This window comes from Oryx dammah, unplaced genomic scaffold, assembly GCF_014754425.2.
Source record: "Oryx dammah isolate SB20612 unplaced genomic scaffold, SCBI_Odam_1.1 HiC_scaffold_22, whole genome shotgun sequence".
In the NCBI taxonomy this organism is placed as follows: domain Eukaryota; kingdom Metazoa; phylum Chordata; class Mammalia; order Artiodactyla; family Bovidae; genus Oryx; species Oryx dammah.
This window is the reverse complement of record NW_024070206.1, coordinates 15,380,882-15,407,789: the sequence shown is the minus strand read 5'-3', so window position 1 is coordinate 15,407,789 and position 26,908 is coordinate 15,380,882. Positions and strand designations below refer to the sequence as shown.

The 26,908-nt window shown below is 46.9% G+C and overlaps 1 protein-coding gene across 2 annotated transcripts in view; it reads right to left on the bottom strand.

The window, feature by feature from the left end:
* ST8SIA5 (ST8 alpha-N-acetyl-neuraminide alpha-2,8-sialyltransferase 5) overlaps positions 1–26,585 on the bottom strand; it is a 74,289-nt gene extending 47,704 nt beyond the window's left edge. The window contains exon 1 of one of the 2 annotated variants that reach the window (XM_040264545.1): positions 26,445–26,585. In XM_040264545.1, coding sequence (XP_040120479.1) covers positions 26,445–26,575 — 131 coding nt within the window. In that variant the 5' untranslated portion in view covers positions 26,576–26,585. The remainder of the gene's footprint in view (positions 1–26,444) is intronic. The other variant, XM_040264544.1, reaches the window with a different exon arrangement.
* Positions 26,586–26,908: the final 323 nt, after the last annotated feature.

Sequence of the window (26,908 nt, the reverse complement as noted above, 5' to 3'; positions counted from 1 at the left end):
GGGGAACAGGGCAGGGATGGTGGTCAGAGCTGGGCTCTGGTCCACCCGGACCAGCCGCTAATGAGCTGAGTGACCCCAAGGAAGTCTCCACATCTCTCTTGGCCTCTGTTGCTATCTTTTGAGCCAGGAGAGCGGTCTCGATGTCTCCAAAGTGCTTGGCCGGAAGTATCACCGGGCTGAGCTGTGTCCTCGATGGCAAGACAGGTCGCCTCCTGCCTGTGAGTCAGCCTGGTTTCCAGCCACACGCTGGGCGGAAGAGGCCCTTGGGGCCCTGTGAGCAGAAGGGCCGCACACGTGAGGTGCTCAGTGGATGCTTTGCCGAGTGACTCGGATTCTCTGTCCACGCTCTCCGCCTCCACAGCAGAGCGGAACTGGGGGCAGAACAGGCCCAACTCGCAGGACAGAGCCTGAAGCTGCAGCAAAGTGCCCTGCAGTTCCCAGCGTGTTCAGGGACAGCAGCAGCATTGCACTTGTTCTGGCTCAAGATCTTTATATTCTTGAACCAGTGAAGTCGCTCAGTCGTGTCCAGCTCTTTGCCACCCCATGGACAGTAGCCTACCACGCTCCTCCATCTATGGAATTTTCCAGGCAACAGTAGTGGGTTGCCATTTCCTTCTCCAGGGGATTGTCCCAACCCAAGGATCCAACCCAGGTCTCCCACATTGCAGGCAGATGCTTTACCGTCTGAGTCACCAAGGAAGCCCAAATATTTATTTATTTATTTGGCTGTATCAGGTCTTAGATGCGACATGTGGGATCTAGTTCCCTGATCAGGGATCGAACCCAGGCCCCCTGCCTTGGGAGCTCAGAGTCTTAGCCACTGGACCATCGGAGAAGTCCCTTTATATACTTATCTGTCCACAATACAAATATTGCATACTTCTATAAACCCATCACATATTCGGGCTTCCATGTTGGCTCAATGGTAAAGAATCTACCTGCCAAGCAGGAGACTCAGGTTTGATCCCTGGGTCGGGAAAATCCTCTGAAGAGGGAAATGGCAACTCACTCTAGTATTCTTGCCTGGGAAATCCCATAGACAGAGGAGCCTGGTGGGCTAAGGTCCGTGGGGTCACAAAGAGTTGGATATGACTTAGTGACTAAACAACATCATATATACATTTATAAATACATTGTGAGCATCTATAAAATAAACTATTCATTTATCTGTTTATTGATTTGAAGGGGTTACATTTCCTTTCAAAGAGATATTTGGAGGAAATATTATTAGCTATTTCTTAGAAAGAATTTGGATTTGGTTTATTAGGAGGGGAAACATTTTGTGAGCCCTTCACATACATGCTTTCCATTCCTACAACAGCTTCATGTGGCAAATCCCATTCTCTGCACTTATAGTTGATGAAATGTGTAGCTCAGACAGGTTTGGTAACTTGCCCAAGGTCACAAGGCTATCAAGTGGCCATCCTAAATACAGCACCTTCTGACTCTAAAAACCAACCTAAAATCCGTACCAGAATACCTATTGGCCAAGAAAACTAGTATTTCCACCCGAAATTTTGCAAATTAGCTGATTCACAAGGGCATTCAAGCAATTCCCAGCCCAGCAGCCAGCTAGAAAACTCCCAGGCTCTTTAGAAAGAGTCCAGCCAGCAAGACTCATGTCCTCCACCAAGTGGGTCAGCCAGCAACATCACCACTCTCTTGCCCAGGCTGGCTGCTGAGACAGGGTATCCCTTCACAAGACAGTCCCTCCCAGGGTTGCAGAAGTGACAAACTACTAAGAAAACATCAATTACTATATTTTACCAGGAACTGTGACACAGAAGGGCCATTTGCTGATAGCTCAGTTAGGAAAGAATCTGCCTGCAATGCAGGTAGACCCCAGTTTGATTCCTGGGTCAGGAAGATTTCTACAGTTCGCTGTGATCTGCACAGTCAAAAGCTTTAGTGTAGTCAATGAAGCAGAAGTAGATGTTTTTCTGGAATTCCTTTGCTTTTCCTATGATTCAGCAGATGTTGCCAGTTTGATCTCTGGTTCCTCTGCCTTTTCTAAATCCAGTTTGTATATCTGGAAGTTCTCAATTCATGTACTTCTGAAGCCTAGCTTGAAGTATTTTGAGCATTAATAATATCCCCCCAATATTATGAAGGGTTATTAAAATATATGGATTGGATTAAAAATATATATGCTTCCAGCCATGGCCTCCTCGGGCTCTGCAGGCGGACACTGGAGTCACTGTCTTTCCTACATTCCTCAGGTCAGTAGAGCATGGAAGCCAGCTACCTCCAAGTTCATCTCCGGTCTCCGTGTACCCCCACATTCTCTCAGAGCTGCTTCCTAATGACCATGCCAGCAGCCACCTCCTCTGTTCCAGAACCTTCCAAGAATCCCCACTGCCAAAGGACAAGTTCCAAACCCTCAACTCAGGGGCCCTTCCAGCAGCTGCCCTGCAGCTTGACCTGCAGCCCAGGGAAACCTCAGCCTCATGACCCACCAGGGCATTTCGACCCTCAAGCCTTTGCCCTGGGCATTCCCACTCAACCTCATCCCATCCCCCATTTACCTGACTCCCACCCAAAGTTCAAAGTCCAGCTGAAGAGCCTTCTTCTCCTTGAGCCCCCAGCTCTGTCAACTGAACTCTCCTCTCTCTCACAGCCCCTTCGGCACCACCCACTCTGCCCTAAGCCACTGGGCCTCTGTGCCTGCTCTTTGTCTGTCATCCCTACATGCGGATAGTCCTTTATAGACCTGAGTGTTCATTGGAAGGACTGATGCTGAAGCTGAAGCTCCAGTACTTTGGCCACCTGATGCGAAAAACTGACTCATTTGAAAAGACCCTGATACTGGGAAAGATTGAAGGCGGGAGGTGAAGGGGATGACAGAGGGTGAGATGGTTGGATGGCATCTCGACTCAACGGGCATTAGTTTGGGTAAACTCTGGGAGTTGGTGATGGACAGGGAGGCCTGGCCTGCTGCTGTCTATGGGGTCACAAAGAGTCGGACACAACTGAGCAACTGAACTGAACTGAACCGAACAGCCCTTTATAGAGTTGCCTGTAAACCAGGTGTAAAGTAGTCTTCCCCAAGAGCCCTGAAGCAAGTGGAAAAGGGGGCTGACTCAGGCAGCTTTAGGTTCTAAAATTCCAGGATCCTTGATGAAAATTAGAGCAGGAGGTTTTCACGTCCCAGGAAAGAGGAAGAAGCAAGGTGTTTGGGGAACGGGGCGGGAGGGCACACTCCAGATGGCTCACTGGGTCCAACCTTCTTGGGGCAGTAGCAGGGCTGTGCACACAGAGGTGTTTCTAACTCTCAAGAGGTGAGTTGTAGGATATACAATTGGAGGACCGTTAACAGTGGGTACTAGGCATAGAGAGGCTGGATTTGAAGGGCCACAGGCCAGGGCGTGGGGTCGGGGGTGAGGGCACTGGAAAAGCAGAGCAGAGGCTGCAGGGCCAGGGCTTGGCCCGTGTACCGTGCAGTGCTCGCCACAGAAACCGCCTTTCCCAGGTGTCAGAAACCGGGTGGCCAGGTTGCGGGCCTGCCTTTGGTGGGATTTCAGGCAGCAGCAAAAGTCTGATGAGGGAGACAGTGCTGCATAAGAAGGCGCTCCCAGAGCCTCTCCATCACCTGTGCCTGCAGCTGTCCCCTTCCTGCCTCCAAAGATTCCTGAATAGAGATGCCCCCAGAGCCTACTCCCTTTTGCAATCATGTGACTCCTGGCATTTTTACCTCCTGAAGCCTGTTTCCTCACCTGTCAAAAGGAAGAAATAATCCTCAACCTAAGGATATAAACAGCCCACAAAAGCAGATATGTAAATGCGAACATACATATAAGAGCTTAAATCGAATAGCATAAACTTAAATCTAATAACCTACAGCTTAAATCTAATAACATACAATTTAAACACATGTCACTCTGTGTTCTCTGCCAGAGAAGACAAGAAAGCTGTTGGAGCACCAGCTGAGAAGAAGTCTTACTCTCCACATCCATAGCCTTTTCTGCTTTTTCAATCTTACACATGCAATATCTAGGTAAATTGTGGTGAGGGTTTAACCTCGCTAGTAACCACGTGTGAAAGTGAAAGTGTAAGTCACTCAGTCGTGTCCAACTCTGTGTGACCCTCTAGACTGTAGCCTACCAGGCTCCCCTGACCATGAGATTTCCTAGGCAAGGATACTGGAGTGGGTTGCCATTCCCTTCCTCAGGGGATTTTCCTGACCCAGGGATCAAACCCAAGTCTCCTGGATTGCAGGCAGATTCTTTACCGTCTCAGCCACCAGGGAAGCCCCTAATAACCAAAGTACATGCAAATGAAATTAAAGCAATCCTTTTTTATTAACCTATCAAGTTGACAAGTTAAATGTAATGTTAATACCTAGGGCTGGTCATTGGTGTCACCCATGTTTCTGTAAAAGAACTTGGGAAGATGTATCAAAAGGTTTAAGAGTGTTTATACATTCAGTCCCCATGATACTCCTAGAAACTGATCCTTAGGAAATGATCCAAATTTGATCCGATGAAATAAAATTTATATTTTAAGGCAGGACAAGAAATATAAAATTATCTCTCTGTGGTTTGGGCCTTCTCCCTCCCTGATGAGCAGGGTTCATCCGCATTAATGTGCAGACAGAGCTCCTGTAAGATGGGAGTGCCCGCTCAACCGGAAAGATTGTTGTCTTTTTCTTTATTCTGATGCTAGCAATGTAACTTCTCAAAACAAAAGTGCTCTTTCCCAGCTCTGCAGTGGGTCATGCTAACTTGCTATTTCCTTGGTGTGTGTTCACCTGGACTGTGTACGCTTGGTGAACTTTATGGAAAATGTCAGTATGTTGTTCTGATCCAAAATCCTTTGTCTCAAAAATGAGTATGTCTTATGTGAAACAGATGACCAGTCCAAGTCTGATGCATGAAACAGGGCACTCAAAGCCGGTGCACTGGGACAACCCAGAGGGATGGGATGGGGAGGGAGGTGGGAGCGGGGTTCGGGATGGGGGGACACATGTACACCCATAGCTGAGTCATGTCAATGTATGGCCAAAACCACCACAACATTGTAAAGTAATTAACCTCCAATCAAAATAAATATTTTTTAAATGCATATGTCTGTGACTTCAACTCCTAAAAGGTGGAGCAGTTCTCAGAGCTTTCTGAGATTCTGCTTCCCAGGTTATAATCCTCAGTTTGGCTGGAACAAAATTCCCTTGTTTCTTTCTTAACTTGATGGTTAATAGAATTTTCGTTGACAGATCAAAGGGCTTTGAACCAGACAGACAGTTGTCTGGGGTCTTTTATTAATTAGGAAACATCCTAAATACCCAGCACTGGGGAGAGGCTAAGGAACTACGGTGCTAAATGACATGTGGCCATGTGGGCCCCCAAATATTGTATCTATGAAGTCATTTTAAATGGTGCAGGGAAATCATTAACTTAAGCCAAAAATTAATAAATAGAATACACGTTCACTACGATCTCATTTCTTTTACAAAAACAGTGCTTAGAGCAAAGGCGAGGAGAAAACATTCCCTAAAACGAATATGTCACTGAGTGTGGTATGATGAGGGAATTTCTTCCCCTACTTATTTATACTTTGCTGTCCTTTCCATAAGCTCTAAGATAAACATGTATTATTTTAATAATCACAGAAACAATGTAGACTCTGAGCAATACAGCGATCACAAATGACTTTGTAGACCCTTTGAGGCACCCAGTAGGTCCTCAGTAAGTAACACTTGGACTTTCTCAAGTGAGAAAAAGCAGGTGCAAAAGCATTCTGGTAACTCTTTTCGTGCTGCACGAACAGAAGGGATTGAGGAGAGTTGGCATGAACTCAGGAAAAACTGGGAAAACCAAGCCGGGGAGGTTTTTTCAAGCTGAGATTTGAGAGGAGCCGCTCCAGAGTTTCATGGCTTTCTTCTGAGTAACTGCTGCCACCCAAGCTCCACAGCGCCTGGTGACCTGCTGTGGGGGTCACCAGCCTTTGGCCCTTTGGCCTCCTGCAACCCCATCCGGAGAGGCCAGGGCCCGGTGAGGATCGGTGCCTAGGGATCAGCAGCCAGAAGCGGCTGCAGCAGTTGAGTTTTAGCTCAGCTTTTAAGCCCTTCTTAACTGCAACCTTGACCAAGAACAGAACCAAATCCACCTCTTTTTCTTGACGCCTTTACCCCCCAGAGACCCTGTGCTGGCCAGAAAGGCCACTCTCATTCCCTGACATTGACCTCTAAAGTGATGAATAGTCCCATAACACCCTTCCTCTCCCTTAGCCACTCATTGTCTTCACTCTCCGTGGGCCATTTCACCTGGGACACACCCTGGGCAAAACAACCGATACTTTACGTCCCCACAAAGTGCTTCACTTCCACCAGAGAGCAAAGTTCACCAAGGAAGAAGACGGTGGATGAAGTGAGTGAGTGAAGCAAAGGCAGCAGGGACCAGGGGTTATCTCACGCTACACCTGCCCAGGTAGGTGCCCTGAGCCCCAGCCCACTGCTGCCATGTGGGAAGATGAGCCTTATGTTGCCATTTTGTTCATCCTTCCAAGAGATGCTGGATAGCCAGACTTTTATGTTTAATTTTCCTATTTTTAAATGCTGTGTAGACCAAATACTCCCTGCTGTGAGCTACCCACAGCCTGGGGAATCCCCATTAGTGGCCCTGACTTATATCCTCTTGTTTGAAGTTGACCCTAGTCCAAAGAGGGAGACAGAGTGTGTGCACCCATCTCAGCTGAGGAAGCTGAGGCAGAGCATGGGAAGTTACCGCTCAGCCAGCTGGAGGCAAAGCCAGGCCTGGGAGCCAGAGCCTTGACTCCCAGTTCAACCACCAAAATGCTGGATCCTGTGCCAGGACTCAGCACCCCTTGGGGTCTTCCATCTTGGGGGCTGGGTCAGTAACAACCCTCAGCCTCTGCCTCCTGTGCAGCAGACACACTCACCATCACAAAAGGCAGCCACGGGGGAAGGCCAGGCGTGCAGCTCCCGAGCCTGGCCTGAAGTTGCCCTTTCCCTCCCTCCAGACAAAGCATATATTAGGAATGTAAACCACTGAGCTGCTGTTATGACAAGATAACCTTGAGTCAGCTCTATTTGGAAAAAAAAAAAAGAAGAAAATCATTCACAAAACGTCAGTTCTTAACTTTCGTGGGAGGCTAATCTATTGAATTATTCATGTGCGTTCTCGCTCCTCCATTCCATAAAGGTAACCTGGCTTTTTCAACCTCTTACTTTAGGGCCATGTGGGTGGTGAGGACTGAAAGCTTCACAGTTCACTGAAGAAACTGCGAGGCCAACCCGGAGGGCGGTGGGAGGGCCTGCGGGTCTGGGGTGGGCAGGTGAGACCGTGGCTGAGCAGAAGATTCCTCAAGGGCCGGAAGCCCACGATGTCTCCAGTGAGGGTTCTTCACATCCCCCTCTACACGGACAGAGGGCCTCAGGAAGACTGCTTCTTGGAGCACCTTGGGAGGCTGGATCCAGACTTCCAGAAGCTTCCAGGGAGCAGTGACTGGACTGCCTGAGGTGGGGGTTGGCCTGGGGAGCCCGGCAACTTTCATTCCACACAAGCCTCCAGGATCCCCACACGACCCTTCAAGGGCGGAGGGAAAGCACCTCAACAGACTAAACAGACGAGATTTCCCACCAGCTGATGGATATGGTTTAGTCTATTTTTTTTTAATTAAAGGAAAAGTGAGGAAATGAGCCATTTCTTTCACACCAAGCTTGTCAAATAAAATGCATAACCACTCTTCTGTTATGAATCAGCAAAGTACTTATGTTGTACCTCACAGCTGACAGGATATCTTCCCTTTATCTATTCATGCTATTTTTATTTCATTATAAATGTATATATATCAAATATTTATTTTATTGTTCTACATTTGTTGAAGAGTCATGCCTGGCTGGGGTTCAACAGTGAAGAAAATAGCAAGGTCTTGCCTTGGCAACACTTCATTTCAACTACAGTGAGACAGATAATCTAACAGGCAACACAACACGTAATGTGTCAGATGGTGAAAAGTGCTGTGGAAAAAATAAAGGCTGGCAAGAGAGAAAAGGAGTTGGGGGTGAGGGGCTGCTCCAGGGAGAGTGGTCTCCTCCCAGAGAAGGTGACATCTCAGCAGAGTAGGAAGTGATAAGGGAACAGGTGGATTCCGGAGAAGAATGGTCCAGAAAAGGCCTGGCACCTGCAGTGGCCCGAGGCATGAGTCCCATGGCTTGTTCTGGCGCTGGCAGGGAGTCCAGGGCAGGCAGCAGGTGGTACAGTTCACCTTTCTGTGGCCGCTCAAAGTCACCTACAAGGGAGGTGACCAGGGATCTCTTCTGAGCAAACACCGCGGGTGGGCCCCCAGGATTCTGGGGGTTTGGCCCTCCTGGGGCACACAGCGTGCCCTCTCCCACCTCTCACAGTCCTCTGCCATCCCCAGGCCTACAGGAAGAGCTGCGGCGGGTAGTCAGGAAGACCTCCTCAGAGAAGGTGTGGACCCTTCCCACCCAGCTCAGAGCGGAAGTGCCTGCCAGCTGGGAAGCCTTTGCAGGAGGATGAATGGGCATAATTACCAGGTTCCACGTACTTCCTCGCCTGGTCTCCATCCTTACTCACTAGTGACTCACATGATTTCCCTGATGGTGACTTTCACCCTGAATGAGAAGAACCTCAGGGGAAAAGAGAAGTGGGTTCATCCCCCAGTTGCCTGTGGGGGCCTTTCATTGGGGGCAACAGAAATGATGGTGCAGGTGGCAGCCTGCTGGGGACAAGGGCGGGGGTTGCTCCCTCAGCAACACCCCCCCCCCAACACTCTCCACCTCCAAGTGGGAAGAGAGAAAGCTAGTGGAGCAAGTCGCGGACACTGCAGTGAGTTGGGGTCTGCGGACAGATGGCAGAGGGCTGGCCTCCTTGAAAGGCCCCTGGTGCCCACGAGCCTCCCAGATGCCGGGAACGTTCATGGTTCTGCACAGGCCTCTGGCTAAGGAGTGGCCCAGAGGAGTCCAGGTTCTCCCAGTGCTCAGGTGGGGACAGAAGAGGGTGCGCATGGGGGCACTAGCCAGGGGAGGGTCCAGAGAAGGAACCAGAGTAGCTCCAGGTACAAGTCGGTGGCCACCTCACACCCCCATCAAGCCTTGCATCACAGAGAAGCTGGGCTCCCCCAGTCAACCTCCAAACAGTCTGCTCCCTGGCCTGGCCTTCCAGACCTCCACTCTCAGCCCCAGACCCACAAGAGTGGGCACCCAAGGCCATCCAAAAATCTCACCTCTTCCAACTACTCTTTGCTAAATATTTGCTCAATGTTTATTCCACGGTAGGGGCCACCTTTAGGAGGAGCATGGGGTCCACAGGGGGTGCATACACCAGCCTTGCAATTTCCTCCAGCGCTCAGACTGCAGGCAGAGCACCACGGCCTGCAGAGTGGAGACCCCTTCCCTCCTCGGACAGCAGGGGAGTGATGTGGATATGGGGGAAGGCCCCTCACTCATCCTAGCATTCATTCCAACCGCTCCGTCAAGAGCTCCCACTAGTTCTCCTTTCTCCATCCTAGGACAGGCCCGGAGTCTATGTGAGCAGGTGCCTCCTAGGTTAGCGCCCCCTCTACACTGTTCCCCAAACCTCTGGAGCCCAGTCCAGCTATACGCTGATCAAGTCATGCCCTCCCCGGCCTTGGTTCCTGTTAGGTCCTTTGACTGCTATGAGTTGAATTGTGTCCCCTCCCCCCATACCAAAAAAATCAGATACTGAAGTCCAATCCCAGGGTGACCTTATTTGGAAACAGGGTTGTTGCAGATGTAATTAGTTAAATTATGATGAGGTCATGTGGGGACTTCCCTGGTGGTCCAGTGGTTAGGAACTGGGGACATCCCTCGGGGTCCAGTGGGTAAGACTCCACGCTCCCAATGCAGGGGGCCTGGGTTCCATTCCTGGTCAGGCTGCTAGATCCCACATGTCATAACTAAGAGTTCACATGCCACCACGAGAGATCCTTCTGCAAGGAAGACTGAAGATTCTGTGTGCCACAGCTAAGCCCTGGAGCAGCCAAATAAGTAAATAATTTAAAAATTTAAAAAGATGAGGTCACACTTGAGTATGATGGACCCCTAATCCAGTATGACTGGTGTTTTTATAAAAAAGGGACACAGACATGTACGCAGGGAGAAAACCCTGTTAAGATGAAGGCAGATGTCTACAAGCCAAAGAGTGTCGAAAACTACCCCCAAACCACCAGAAGCTAGGGGGCGGCGGGGAGCAGATTCTCCTTCACGGCCCTCAGACCCTACCGACGCCTTGATCTCAGACTTCAGCCACCATAACCGTGTGACAATAACATTCCGTTGTGTGAGCCCCCATGACTGTGGTATGGTTCACATTGGCGGGTTCCACATCCACGGTTGGTTGAAGCTGTGAATGTGAAACCCCAGGGTACAGAGGGCTGACTCTAAGGAACCTAAGCATCTGTGGATTTTGTTCTTCTTTTCCCCTCCCAATAACCCCAGCCCCCTCTATGCACAGCACCCCACACACGCCTCCGGCTTACCTGCCTCACGTCCATCCCCCCACAGTCCAGAGCCTTGGCAGGACCTGTGGGCCCTTCCCAGAGGGACTAGCAAAGCCTGGCCAGTGACCAGTGTCATCAGGGTAGGAAGAGAGAAGAGTACCTTGGCCACCCACTCATACTGCATAAGACTAAACTGGGACCAGAGAGGCTGTTGATCTCACAGAACCAGAACACAAAGAGAAATGTAAATGCTTTCAGTGGCTCCCATCACCTGCTCCTCCAGACTCAACACCACAGCCTGTCCCCCAGAGTTACCCTAAATCCAGTCTCTGAAACCCACAAGTTCTCCGAGCCCATCTCGGGTCCCACCTGGCCGCTCACCACCCTGATTGCTGTCTCCTCTGAAATCTACAAGATTTATAGTCTATGCCTCGCAATGACTAATGTATTTATACACAATCTTACCTATTTTTCATGCTTGTCTCTTTCAGTGTTCTGTAAGTTCCTTAAGGACATGTAACATAGCTGATGATTCTTTAGTAACCTAACCTTTCCATGAGCATAAAGCTGAATGTTTAGTGGACATTCATTGATTATTGGGGAAAAAGTTGGGGATTCCCTTTGTATGCATCACTCATTCAGCAATTAATGTCAGGCTCTATGCCAGGTCCTGTGAATTCAGAAATGAATGAAATATCTCTTTCAAGGGTCTTACAAATTGTGCGAACCTATACAAGTTACTCATCCACTCTGTGTATTAAATGAGGAGGACTGTATCTGTTTAACAGGACTAACGTGAGGATTGAATCAGATAATCCTTCTTTAGGATTACCTGCTTAGGTTAGAGCCTGGCTCATGAGCCCTTAAGGAATGCTAATAATTCATGTTATTGCCCGATGAATCCATCACCTGTAGTGTATGTATGTGGAGGGGGTTCCCACACATCGAGTGAAGAGCTAAATGAGAGAATTACTGGATGAGAGGTTATTAGATGTGAAGTGAATGAGCCTGAATAAGTAAGAGAGGAAAAACCTCTAAGAGGTGAAATTTGCCTGGAAAGCACAAATATCAAAAGGAAAAAAAGTAGAGAGAGATGATCAAGAGCGAGCTGTGAGAAGGCAGCACTGCGCCCCTGAGGGACGCTGGGCAAAGGACAGGAAGCGCCCTAACACCCAGCAGCTGGTGCAGGCTGGGCCCAGAGAGCCCAAGGTCAGGGCACAAGATCCAGGAGCCCCCCCACCTCTAGCTGGGGCAAGTGCAGAGTCGACACCAGAGAGGGAGTTCCATCAACTTTGTCTCCTGGGTGCCTTGCTTGCCTCCTCCAGTCCCAGCCCTACAGCAGGAGCCCCATCAAAACTTGCTCTGATCAGCAAGACTGTAGCTGTTCTGCCAGCAAAGCACAGACCCAGGGTGGTGGTCAGCCCAGCCCCTTCCCCATCCCGAGGGTACCCTCCAGCTCCACTCAGTCCCCACAAGGCTCTCTCCGCCTCCAGAGGCACCCCAGGCAGATCCTCCAGTCCTGTCACCCCACCTCCTGGGAGTCGTGCCTGTTTCTCCAGTGAGCAAGGCTCTGTCCCTTGAGAAACCTGTATGCAGGTCAGGAAGCAACAGTTAGAACTGGACATGGAACAACAGACTGGTTCCAAATAGGAAAAGGAGTACGTCAAGGCTGTCTATTGTCACCCTGCTTATTTAACTTACATGCAGAGCACATCATGAGAAACGCTGGGCTGGAAGAAGCACAAGCTGGAATCAAGATTACCAGGAGAAATATCAAGAACCTCAGATATGCAGATGACACCACCCTTATGGCAGAAAGTGAAGAGGAACTAAAAAGCCTCTTGATGAAAGTGAAAGAGGAGAGTGAAAACATTGGCTTAAAGCTCAACATTCAGAAAACGAAGATCATGGCATCTGGTCCCATCACTTAGTGGCAAATAGATAGGGAAACCGTGGAAATAGTGTCAGACTTTATTTTGGGGGGCTCCAAAATCACTGCAGATGGTGATTGCAGCCATGAAATTAAAAGACGCTTACTCCTTGGAAGGAAAGTTATGACCAACCTAGAAAGCAGAGACAATACTTTGCCAACAAAGGTCCGTCTAGTCAAGGCTATGGTTTTTCCTGTGGTCATGTATGGATGTGAGAGTTGGACTGTGAAGAAAGCTGAGCGATGAAGAATTGATGCTTTTGAACTGTGGTGCTGGAGAAGACTCTTGAGAGTCCCTTGGACTGCAAGGAGATCCAACCATTCCATCCTAAAGGATATCAGTCCTGGCTATTCTTTGGGAGGACTGATGCTAAAGCTGAAACTCCAATACTTCAGCCACCTGATGCAAAGAGTTGACTCATTGGAAAAGACTCTGATGCTGGGAGGGATTGGGAGCAGGAGGAGAAGGGGACGATAGAGGATGAGATGGCTGGATGGCATCACTGACTTGATGAGTCTGGGTGAACTCCAGGAGTTGGTGATGGACAGGGAGGCCTAGCATGCTGCAGTTCATGGGGACGCAAAGAGTCGGACACAACTGAGTGACTGAAGTGAACTGAACTGAATTGAGAGGAAGTGTGGGATCAGCAGTGAGAGCCTTCGAATACACACTTGAGATACAGCATGAAGTCAGGCTGTACTTTTCCTTGGCCCAGTTTCATATTCTCAAATCTCAGGCCTGCACAAGCCATATGCAGGCAGCCCAGATCTATACCCTCGAGGTGGAGGAAAGAGTACGGAAGAGTCCTGTCTACACCAGGCAGGATAGGGTAGGCCCAGTCTAGGGTCCTGCCTGCTGTGCTCTCACATAGAAGCCAACAGGGCAGCTCTGGGCAGACTGTGCTGAGTACAGCTAGCACAGGTGCTACGAATTCAGAGCAGGGACGCACACTGTGGGCTGAGAACAGGAGAAGCAGGATTGGAACTGGCAGAGAGATAACTGGGAGGGCACAGCAGATAGGGGAAAGTTGGTAAAGTTGCAGAGTCAGGACAGATGTGATGTGTGAAAGACCCTTGGCTGGCAGGAGCAACAGTCTCCTTTAAAAGTCGGGTGATCCCCTACTTTCTTTCAACTGATCCTTTTGGGACCTGCAGGGCAGATTGTTCTGTCTATGCTATACTGGGCAGCTCTGTTCTTTAAAGAAAAAAACAACGAGTGGGGCTTCAAGCACAGGTTGATCATGGGGGTGAGACTTTTGTTTGGAGAGGACATAGGGGATGGAGATATTGGAGGGTTTCTATTTCTGGCAAAATGGCATGCTGAAAACCCCTCTGTGGCAGGTGCCCCTTCAGGAATGAAGAAGTTCCTCCTGACCTGCTGGGGTACCGAGAGCTGACAGCCCCCAGCTCTCAGTTTCCTCTGGGAATCACCCCATATAAGGAGATCCAACTTGGCCAAGACCACACTCTCTTCCAGAAGCATCTGCATCCAGTGACTACAAATTCAACCTAGAGCCTGGAGAATCCCAGGGACGGGGGAGCCTGGTGGGCTGCCGTCTATGGGGTCACACAGAGTTGGACACGACTGAAGTGATTTAGCAGCAGCAGCAGCAGTAGCAGCAGAGGTACAAAGACCCAGCCTCCTCACCCTGAGGAAGCTTCAACTCAGGGAACACTCCGCGGCTCCCCCTCCAGGGGGAGAAGGCCATGGCCTTCTCTGGGACTTCACTGCAGCTCAGTCTCTCCTTCTGCTCAATCTTTGTCCTTCTTCCTTCTTTAGGTGTTGATCCCAAGAACACATCTTAATAAACATCCTGCATTCAAATCTCTGGCAAAGAGTCTTCCTTCCAGGGACCCCATTCTGCAACATCTCCCACTACAAAATGCTAAAATACACCTAATATATATACGGTGGTGGAGGCTTAGTCACTAAGTCGTGTCTGGCTCTTGCAACCCCATGGACGCGAGAGCCCACCAGGCTCCTCTGTCTGTGGGATTCTCCAGGCAAGAATACTGGAGTGGGTTGCTATTTCCTTCTGCAGGGGATCTTCCCAACCCAGGAATCGAACCTGGGTCTCCTACATTGCAGGCAGATTCTTTACCAACTGAGCTACGAGGGAGGTCCCTATATGTATATAATATATATATTACATATATTATTATTATATTATAATATATTATATATTGTAATATAATATATAATGTATTATAATTATATTATATTAATATTATATAATATATATTATATAATATATAATTTATATATAATAATTTTATATAATATAATATAATAATATATGATATATTGTATTATTATATATTATTACATAATGTTATATATTATATATTTTTATATAATAATATATATATATTCACAATATGTATAAAACTCCTTCTTAAATGGACGAATGATCTGGCAAGGAAAGAAGCCATAGATGAGTTCTAAAAACAGCAGCAGTCTTAGCAGCGTCAGTCAATCCCCATGATCCATGCTTCCCTTGCAATGGCAACAGGGGCTACCCAAGATAAAGATTCTTCTTAGAAACCTCCTCCTTCACCCAAGAAAATACAAACAATTCAAAATCAAGGTAGGAAAAAAAGTAAAGCAGAATACATAAAAAACCCAAAATATAATGGTAGAAATAATATTCTAAAATCCTATGCTATTTATCAGTAATCACAATAAATGTAGATATACTATACTTCCCAAGTAAAAGATAAAGGTTGTCAAACTAAAAACTGTAGCTATATGCTGGTTACACAGACATGGAATGAAAGACATGGAAATGTTGGGGAAAAAAAGGATAAAGAGACATATGACAAGCAAATACTAGCCAAATGAAAACTGCCTCACTATATTCATTTTAGACAACATCAAATTGAAGGGTCAAAACATTACTAAAAACAAAGAAACTCCCTACATTTTAATAAAAGATTCAGTTCACTAGAAAGACAATAGGTCTAAACTAGTATCCATCCAATAACATCATTTCAAAATGTTTAACATAAAGCCTGGTAAGTTGATAAAGAGAAACTAATAAATCCACTATCATGGAGGAAATTTTCAATACCTATCTTTTAGAAATCGACAGAACAAGTGAACCAAAAAACTAAAAACAAACAAAACCAGTGAGGATACAGAAGACTAAAAAATTAAAAACCACTTGATTGAAAAGATATGTAAGGATACTGTACCTAGCAATGTGAGAATCACATTTTTTTCAGGAACACAAATAATATTTATGAAAATCAACCACATATTAGACCACAAAGAAAATCTCAACAAATTTCAAGGAATCCACCTTATAAACATCACATCACAATTCATTTGGGTTAAAAATTCAAAAAAGTAGGTAAAGAAAGAATCTGAAACTTTTAAAACACTTCTAAATTTACGAGCAGGAAAGAATCTAGTCATGTCCGACTCTTTGCGATCCCCATGGACTATACAGTCCATGGAATTCTCCAGAATATTGGAGTGAGTATATTTCCCTTCTCCAGGGGATCTTCCCAACCCAGGGATCAAACGCAGGTCCTCCGCACTGCAGGAGGATTCTTTACCAGCTAAGCCACCAGGGAAGCCCAGAAATACTGGAGTGAGTAGCTTATCCCTTCTCCAAACTTTATGAGCAAATATAAATAAATCATGAGAGAAACTAGAAAATATTTGGAATTCAAGATAATTAAAATACTTCAAGGTAACGAAAAGGAGCTGTATGACTATGAACAAATTACTTAACTTCACTGTGCCTCAGTTACCTCATCTATAAAATGAGAGTAGTAATTGTATCTATTATTTGTTGTTAGAATTCAGTGCAGTAACATATAAAGCGCTTAGACTGGTATGTGGCACATTGTAAGTCTAAGACAATTCTGAATTGTTGTCATCATCATCATCCCAAATCATAGAAATTTATGATTAATAACTCTAGAGAGTTATTTAGAAGAAATTTTATAACCTAAAAAGTTTACATTGGAAAATACTTAAGACTGAAAGGGGCATTTCAGATGGTAAAGAATCTGCCTGCTATGCGGGAGACCCAAGTTCAACCCCCTGAAAATTACAAAGATGAGCATGCAACTTAAGAAGCTAGAAAAAATAATATGAAAATAAAACCAAAGCAAAAAATATTAATGAATTTGATAGGAAAGTTACAAGAGAAAAATCAACAAAGCCCCAAATCAGTCATTTAATAAAGATCATTTAAAAATGATGTAACAGAATATTATGAACTTTGTGCAAAGAAATCTGAACATTTTTGAAATTTTTCTGGAAAAATATAATCTACCAATAAATGAATGAAGAAATAGAAAAACCTGAATAGCCTTGAACCATTAAAGAGACAAAATTGGTAATTTAGAGTCTTCCCACAAGGAAAATATTAGGTGCTGATGGCTGTACAGGTGAATTCTACCAAGCGTTCAGAAAATAGATATCAAACTTGCATAAACCGTTCCAGAAAATAGATAAAGAGGAAGCATTCCCAACTCATTTGACAAGACTGGTTTTAAAACTAGACAAAGAAAACATTTTAAAAATTGTACACCAGTATCATTCAAGAACATGAGATTCAACATCTTAAATAAAAACATTAGTCAACAAAACCTCACATTGTATGAAACAAATAATGTATCACAAACAAGCTGTGTTTGTCTCTAAAATTCTAGTTTAACATCTATTAACACAATGAAATCCCATGGACAGAGAAGCTTGGCAGGCTACAGTCCATGGGGTCACAAAAGAATTGGATGTGACTTGGCAATTAAACAACAACAGTCACATCCAAAAAGTAAAGGAGGGACTTCTCTGGTGGTCCAGGGGCCAAGACTCTGTGCTTCCAATGCAGGGAGCCAAAGTTCAATCCCTGTTCAGGGAACTAGATCCAACATGCAACAAATTCTCACGCCACCACTAAAGATCCTGCATGCTACAGCTAGGACGGGGTGCAGTCATATAAATAAAGAAATCAAAGCATTTTTATAAAAAGAGTAAAGGAGAAAAAGTCCAATAGATGTAGAAAAAAACACTGATTAAAATTAATATTCAAATACCACAAAACTTTTTAGCATATTCCATAAGGGAACCCTCTTTTCCTTACTAGAGGATACAAAACAAACAAAAAACTACGACAACAAATGAAACAAAATAAAACTAAGCAGATAGATGCAGTGGTGACACTTTACTATTATTCCTCTTAAAAGCAGGATTAATGACACCACATACAAATATTAATTCAAAATGGATCTAAGACCTCAAAGTAAGGGAGTGAAGTCGCTCAGTCGTGTCCGACTCTTTGTGACCCCATGGACTGTAGCCTACCAGGCTCCTCTGTCCATGGAATTTTCTAAGCAATAGTACTGGAGTGGATTGCCATTTCCTTCTCCAGGGGATCTTCCTGACCCAGGGATTGAACCCAGTCTCCCGCATTGTAGACAGACACTTTACTGTCTGAGCCACCAGGGAAGTCTCAAAGTAAGGGAAAAAACTATTAAAAAAAAAAAAAAACTCTTAGAAGAAACCATAGGGATAAATCTTTGTGACGCTTGATATTGGAAATAGGCAATGGTTTCTAGGATATGACACCTAGGACACAAACAACCAATGAAAAAAGTAGATGAATTGGAATGCATCAGAATTAAAACATTCATACTGTAAAGGACATTATCAAGAAAGTAAAAGAGAACCCATAAAATGAGTGGAATGGTTTTCAAATCATATATCTGACAAGGGATTTATATTTGGAATCTACAAAGAACACTTACAACCCAATAATGAAAAGACAAATCATCCCATTTAAAAATGGGCAAAGAATCTGAATAGACATTTCGCCAAAGAATACATACAGCTAATAATAAGCACAGGAAAGAATGCTCCACACCCCCAGCCATCATGAAAACACAAAATCAAACCCATAATGAAATGCCACTTCAAAACCACTAAGATGACTATGATCAAAAAGATAATAACAAGTGTTTCCAAGAATGTGGTGAAACTGGACTCCTCATACCCTGCTGGAAGGAGTGTAAAATGGTGTCGCTATTTCAGAAAACAGTCTGACAATTCTTCAAATGATGCAACATAGAGTTACCATGTGACCTAACGATTCCACCTGTTGCCACGTTGTGTGTTCTGTGTGTGTACTCAGTCTTGTCCGAGACTCTGTGACCTTCTGGACTGTAGCCACCAGGCTCCTCTGTCCATGGAATTTTCTAAGCAAAAATATGGAGTGGGTTGGCATATGACTCAACAATTCCACTTGTATACCCAAGAGAAATGAAAACACACATCCACAGAAATACATGTACAGCCATGGTACAATGCTCATGGCAGCCTTATTCATAATAGCAAAAATGTGAAAAGAATCTAAATTCCATCATTAATGGATAAACAAAATATGGTATATCTGTAAGTTGAATATTATTCATCAATAAACAAATGAAGTACTGATTTGGGATTGCCATATACACACTGTTTTATATTTAAAATAGATAACCTATAAGGACCTATTGTATAGCATAGGGAACTCTGCTCAACATTTTGTAATAACCTTAATGGGAAAAGAACTTTAAAAAAGGATAAATACATGTATATGTATAATTGAATACTTTGCTATACACCTGAAACTAACACAACATTGCTAATCAACTCTACTCCAATATAAAATAAAAATTAAAAAAAGAAATGAAGTACTGATATATGCTACAACACAGATGAATGTTGAACATATGCTTAGTGAAAGATGTCAGATACACAAGACCACACACTGTATGTTTCCATTTACATGAAATGTCCAGGATAGACAAATCTAAAGAGACAGATTAGTGTATTTATTCATTTCTAGAGCTGGGAGGTATAGGAGTACTACGGGGTGATGGGTAAGAGGTACAGTGTTTCTTTGGGGGTTTAAGGAAAATGTTCTAAAATTGATTGGCATGAGGGATGCATAACTGTTCAAACGTACTAAAAGCCATTTAATTGTACACTTCAAATGAATAAACTTTATGAATTCATAGATGGGTGGATTTTATGACTATATTTCAATAATGCTACTCTTTAAAAATAAATTTTAAGAAAAAAAATCAGGATTAAAGCCAGGATATTCACTATGACATATTTATTGAACATGCTTTCAAAGGTTCTAGCCAGCACAGTAAGATAAGTAAATTAAAGTAAAAGGTTGTAACGAAAGAAGAAAATGTCTACATAGAGATCCCAGAAGACTCTACAGATAAATTACTATCATTATGTGTTGATTATTATTACTATCCTCAAGCTTGCTATTTTATAAAAACAATATACATTGAAATCAAATTAATTTCTTTACACTAGCTACAAATGGACAGAAAATATGATTTTTAAAAGATTTTTTTACAGTAGCATTAAAAACTATGCAGCCAGAGAAAAATCTAACAAAAATGTTCACATTCTTTACGGAGAATGATAAAGCTCCTGAGAGACACTGAAGGAGAGCATTAAGGCCCATGTCTACCTGGTCCTCCTCTGAGACTAAGTTTAAACTGCAGGTTGCCATCAGATCACACAGTGTCCTCTCTACCTTAAAAAAAAAAAAAACAGTAATTGCTCTTTCGTTACCCCTCTGTTAAAATGTAAGTAACTGAAGTCTTTAATACTCCAGTATGCAAAGTATGTCATGAGAAACGCTGGGCTGGAAGAAACACAAGCTGGAATCAAGATTGCCGGGAAAAATATCAATAACCTCGGATATGCAGATGACACCACCCTTAGGGCAGAAAGTGAAGAAAAACTAAAGAGCCTCTTGATGAAAGTGAAAGAGGAGAGTGAAAAAGTTGGCTTAAAACTCAACATTCAGAAAACGAAGATCATGGTATCTGGTCCCATCACTTCATGGCAGATAGATGGGGAAACAGTGGAAACAGAGGTTGACTGTTTTTCTGGGCTCCAAAATCACTGCAGATGGCAATTGCAGCCATGATATTAAAAGATGCTTACTCCTTGGAAGGAAAGTTATGACCAACCTAGACAGCATATTAAAAAGCAGAGATATTACTTTGTCAACAAATGTTCGTCTAGTCAAGGCTATGGTTTTTCCAGTGGTCATGTATGGATGGAAGAGTTGTACTGTGAAGAAAGCTGAGTGCCAAAGAATTGATGCTTTTGAACTGTGGTGCTGGAGAAGACTCTTGAGAGTCCCTTGGACTGCAAGGAGATCCAACCAGTCCATCCTAAAGGAGATCAGTCCTGGGTGTTCTTTGGAAGGACTGATGTTGAAGCTGAAACTCCAATACTTTGGCCACCTGATGTGAAGAAATGACTCATTTGAAGAGACCCTGATGCTGGGAAAGATTAGGGGCAGGAGGAGAAGGGGATGACAGAGGATGAGATGATTGGATGGCATCACCGACTCGATGGACATGGGTTTGGGTGAACTCCGGGAGTTGGTGATGGATATACCCACTCCAGTGTTCTTGCCTGGAGAATCCCAGGGATGGTGGAGCCTGGTAGGCTGCCGTCTATGGGGTCGCACTGAGTCGGACACGCCTGAAGTGACTTAGCAGCAGCAGGGAGGCCTGGCGTGCTGTGGTTCAAGGGATCGCAAAGAGTTCAGTTCAGAGCGACTGAACTGAACTGAACACTCCAGTGATATGCGTTTATATGAAGATTTTTGCACTAACAAAGGGGATTTGGAGCAGTGGAGAGTTTAAAGGCAGAGATGCTTTCCACAGCCCCAGGAGCCTGGCGGGCTACAGTCCATTGGGTCTCAAAGAGTTGGACACGACTCAGCAACTAGGCACAGCATAGCACATTCTAGAAAATGGGTAAACTTTATGAATTTATAGATCAGTAGATCCTATGAATACATAATGTTTCCAGTATTCACACCCAAACCGCCCTTGCCCTGTTGCCAAAACTGCATAGGCCCTTTCCCACAGATCCCTCGGCAGTGTGCGTCACAGTTGCCCACTCCCAGCCAGGTATCATTTTGCCTAGATTCCCCCCGCACCTCCGTCTCCTCACTCTCCTCCACCCCTACCTCTCTGCAGCCTCAGCTCCCACGCCAGCTTTCCTCTCTCCAGCCCTTCTGTGCAGGCAAGCCCTTGAGACTCTCCTCTATGCCCCTGCCCATCGCCTTCTTTCACTCTGCTCTCCCCTAGGTAAGATGTCATCCAATTCCATCACACAGGCCAGTGTTTTTCTAATTGAGGGTTTCAACCAATAGATTAAAAAATCAATGCAGCAGTATGCTCCAGAATTATTTTTTTTTATTGTGGTAAAATAAATACAAAAGTTACCATTTTAACCATTTTCAGTGTACAGTTCATTGATACTCAGCACAACCACAACTGTTGTGCAGTCATCATCAGCATCTAGCTCCCAAACTTCATCTTCCCAAACTGAAACTCTGTACCCATTAAACACTTATTTCTTATTCCTCCATCCTGAAGTTGCCCCTGGCAACCAACCATTCTGCTTTCTGTCTCTATAGAACTCATAAGTGGAACCATATAATATAGTCTTTTTATGATTGGCTTATAGCACTTGGTATAATGTCTTCCAGGTCTGCCATAGTGTAGTATATATCAGAATTTCCTTCCTTTTAAGGCTGAATTTCTTTTTTAAATGAAGTAAAATGGAATTTTTAATGAAGCAGAATAGAAAATATTAAAGTGGATTTCTCATAATGAGGCCAAACATTCTTTCACAGAATGTTTCTTTCAGATGGATGTGTATGACAGTGTGTTCTGGATCCCTGGGTATAACTTACTGTGTATAACAATCATGAAAGTTGGAAAAATGCTGATTTTGATGTGTGGTGACTCCAAAATCCCCATTGTTTGTCTGGCTCTTGTCCACCCACAGTTCCTGAGCTCCTTTCCAACGACTTGTTGGATTCCCCTGCAGTGTCTGAGCAGATTTGAATTTGTTACCCTCTTTCCTCCAGACAAGCTCCTTCTCACATATTTCTCACTTGTGGTGGTTTAGTCACTAAGTTGTGTCCGATGCTTGCAACTCTATGGACTCCTCTGTCCATGGGATTTCCCGAGCAAGATTACTGGAGTGGGTTGCCATTTCCTTCTCCAGGGGATCTTCCCCACCCAGCGATCCGAACCCAGGTCTCCTGCATTGCAGGCAGATTCTTTACCAACTGAACCATCAGGGAAGAAGTCATTTTCCACTTAGTTCTCCATAATCTGGCTCTGCCTGCCTCACTCTGGCCCCCAGCTATACACGCATTATGAAGAATTACTTAAGTCTCCCCTGAACCTTTCAACTGTTGTTCAAGCTGTGTTTCATACCCCTTCCTTCCACCTCTGTTTCTTATGGGTCATTTCCCTTTTCCCTAAGACCCCCTTCAAATGCCTCCCTCCCTGCTCCTTAAGACATCCCAACCAATTTGCTATGGCTCGCTCCGCCTCCTTAGAGTCCCCTGTCTGGATCTCCAGTGAGGCCTATGCATGTGCTACTTGCCATTCTGTCTTCCCCATAGACTGTGAGTTCCCGGGGACCCTGGGCGGTGTCCGTCTTGCAGATCACTGTGGGCTCAGCGTGTAGGAAATCTTCATTAAGTATTTGTTCAAGCGAGAACAGACGTGGAAGCCAAGAAACACCAAGGGCAAATTTCACAGCTTTGTTTCTTGCCTTTTCCTTCTCATTCCATATACGGTGCACCTACTCCAGAGAGACTCAACGCCCACTAAGCCACCTGTACTGCCCACCTTCCTCTCTACATCTCCCCTTCACCTCCCTTCCTGGACGTACCCCCTGTACAGCACAGGGAGTGGCCAGGCAACCAAAAAAATAGAATGTGCACTGACTCACACCCCCACTTCCTTCTGGTGGAATCTGTCCCTGATTCTCGCTGGAACAGCTGGCCCTGTTTGTGGCCCTGAGCTCTTTGTGTCATGTCAAACAATGAAGGCTCTGCTGAATACATCCACCCAGCTCAGCCCAGAAGCAAAGAATGGCTGCCTGCATGAGTCCCCAGCTCCCAAGTAGATCTGCCTCCAGCACCATGTTCTCCTCACTTCTGACCAGGCTGTGTCAACAGCCTCCCAGCCTCCTCCCTTTCCTACGAAAGGCTCAGAGAGCCTTCCTTCGCTTGAATCACATTGCTACTCTACTCAAGGACCACATGCAGCTTTAAACTGTCCTTCTCAGTCCAAAAACCACTTCCCTGAAGCCACTGACCCAAAAATACATCTGTCTCCTCCTTCCCTGAACCTCCCATTCCCTACACTCCCCCTTACCTTAGTGGGATCCGCATTGTCACTGGTCTCCTGAGTTCACCACCCTTGCAGGTAGGCACTTGCAATCATTTCTCCATTACCCAATATTTCAAGAAACTACTATGTGCCATGCACCATATTTGGTGCTCAGGGTACAGCTGGGGACAAAACAAAGTGAACCCTATCCCATGGGTTCATCTAGAGCAGGGTTTCTCTCCCTCAGCACTGCTGACATTTGGGGCTGGATAAGTCTTTCTTGTCGTGGGCGGGCCATGCATCATAGCATCTTTAGCCCTGTCCCCAGCCTCAGCCCGAGAGATGCCAGATGCTCTCCTCTCCCCCCTGTGACAACCCAAAGTGTCCCCAGACATTGCCTGAGGAGCGACATTGACCTGATTGAGAACCGCAGGCCTAGAGCAGCAGAAGGGAGCTTGTTACAAATCACCCGAGGAGCTCATTAAAAAGGCCGGTTACTGGGTCCCACTCCCAGAGAGGGGCCCAGGAACCTGCATTTCAGTGATGACGCAGGTGACTCTCACGCAGGCCGTTCCAGGGCATCTACTGGAGGAGCACTCAAGTGTCAAGTGTAGAGACACAGGAGACAGACCAGTAACCTTGTCAAGTCAGTTCATGGCAATGATGAGACGTGTAAGAAACAAGATAGGGGAACAGAGGCTATTCGTGCGCCAGCGTGGCAGCCGCAACCTGGCGAAGGGTCCAGACAGCCTCTCGGACGGTCCAACTGATCGATGGTTAAAGCCCCATGTGACAGCACAGGTAGGGTCAGCCCAGGAGGTGCAAGGTGGCGGGGCTATGTCTTCGCACCTTGGCTCCTGCCCTCTTGGGCTCTGGATCTGCACTTCCCTCACCTGCCCAAAGCATCTCCTTCCTTCACGGGCCCAGTTGGGTCCCACTTCCTTTGGTGGTCTTCTTCCCTCCCAACTCCGGGCTGGTGGCGCCTTCTTCCTCAAACATCTCAACACTCACGTCTTAGCTCACCTGTGACCACTATGTTTCCCCAATTAGACATCAAGCCCCTGAACACCAGGACCACAGCATCTTCTTTAAAGATCCTACAGTGCCCTGCCAGGATCAAGTACATGTGAGCTTGCTTACTTGATTGAATTCACCCAGGCCCTGGAGCAAGGCCTGTGAGGTGGCCTCTGAGACTAAGGAGGACGAGGTCTCTGTGTTAGAAGGCAGGATGCAACTGGTATGGCTGCCGAATTCCAGGCAGCCAGCTCATCAGCCCAAGAGGAGGGCCTGCCAGGGGGAGCACTTAGAAGCTGAGCTGCCCTTTGCCATGGGCAGGATATTCTCCCGGTGTTGATAAGGCAGCAGGGGTCCCAGCAACCCCGGGGCCATTCTGGGTAGGTGCCAGCAGGGGATAGGAACCCAGAGCCACCCTGCTAAGGAGCAAGTGCAGCAAGCAGGCCGTTTCGGGCCCAACTGTCTTTGCACGGGGTCATCTTAGTGGGGGCAGGAGGTGGGTGGGCGGCAGGCCCAATGGGCTCCAGCAAGCCGGGAGACTCTGAAAATGTCCTTTAAAGCTACCAGCACCATGCAGGGTCCGTCAGCTGCCCTTAACCAGAGAAAAATGCTCTCTGGGAAGGTCGGGGCAGTGGCTGGTTGGGAACAAATGTTCTGGCCAAGGGGCCTCACGCTCCCCAGCTCAGGACGCGGAGTGGAAAATAGCCCAACCGTTTGACTTTCCTACGGTGAGCCCAGGCCCAACAGCAGTGTCACTTGCTCCCATCCCTGGATGCAGCCCAGACTAGGGCGCCAGCGACTGATGTGGACTCCAGAGGATGCAAAGAGAAGAACTGTTTTATTATTCGGAAGTTTAGGGAAGAAGCCGGGAGGTTTATATAGCTAGCCAGGCGTTTTGTTTTCTATCGGTCTGGTGGGGGGAGGGGCAGCGAGGGTAGGAAGACAACTGACAGCAAAGGAAAAAGCTCGGGCAGAAAAGAGAAGTGGGGTCTTTCCGAAAGAGGCTCTGAAACGGGAGGATCCTAGCGTAGCCCTTTCCCCAGGTCCTGTAACCCAAGCGGCTGCCCTCAGCCAGCCGCAGGCAGAAGCCCACTGTGGCGTTTCCGAGTTTTGCGCACGCAGGGGCTGAGGCCGTGCCTGAGTGCTGAGCCCCTTTCTCCTAATGGAGTTTGCCCGCGGATGAGGTGGGGTAGGAGGGGGGCCCAAGTGGGAAGGGTTAACTTCTGCTGCAGCTCTGACCTTCTGCCGAAGGATGAGACGGAACCATCCGCTTCGGAAGGGATCGGGTGGTGAGTCTCCCGGGGCCAGTGGTTACCGGTCTGTAAGAATTCACTGTTTCTGTCGCATCGTCCGAGCCCACTATCCACCTCGCCACACCTAACTCTGCACTCCTGGGCGGGAGCTGGGGGGGTGGAATGTTTTTTTTTTCCCCCAGAGGCCCCCACAAAAGTTCAGGACTCGAGAGGTAACCCTATATGGTTCTGAGCCCTCCACAACCGGCAGCCTCCCCTCCAACCAGATGGCCCCAGCACTGTGGACTTGAGGACACTGATCTGACCCCTGAGGCCGCTCAGGACATTCATATGTTTTTATCCTCAGCTTGGTCGGTCCGAATTCCATCCTGTCCCCCGTTTTCCACAACAGAACAAAGTTGTCGGGCCCCTTTGGCCAGCGCTAGACGCAGGCGTTCTCCTCCCACTGGGAGGAGAGATGCGCTTAGGAGCGCGGTGACCCAAACCTCACGCGGCTTTGCTCGAGGCTCAGTGCAGACCCCGGGGTCGCTCACCCGGGCCACGCCGGGGCGGAGCCTGCGGCTGCCACCTGGGGGCTTGCCCGCGGGCTCCGCGCCACCCCACCCGCGCTCGGATTTTCTTACCTCTTGATGTAGTTCCTGCCATACAAGATCTGTTGCAGCAAGGTCACCAAGGCGAAGGCGCAGATGAAGATGAAGAGCAAAGTTCGGTTCCCCAACAAATCCCTGTTCGCCGAGGGGTCCGCGTAGCGCATCCTGGCGGCCGCGCGCGCACGGCGGAGCGCGGCGGGCGCCTGGCGCCTGGGGGCCCCCTCAATCACGCGCGGGGCTGCGGGGCCCCCGGGGGCGCGCGGCCCACCAGGCGCCTCTCGGCGCGATCAGGAGGGTGGGGGACTTCTCGGAGCAAAGTTTCCGGCTGCCGAAGCCGGAGCAGGAGAATCCGAGCGCCGTCCGCGCCGGGGCAGCTGGCAGAACAGGGCTGGCCTCCCCGAGCTCCACAGATACTCCAGGCCTCCCTCCCGATGCCTTTACCTCCAGGCGCCCATGCCCGGCAGCCTCCGATTTCCCTGCGGAGGGGCGACGCCAGG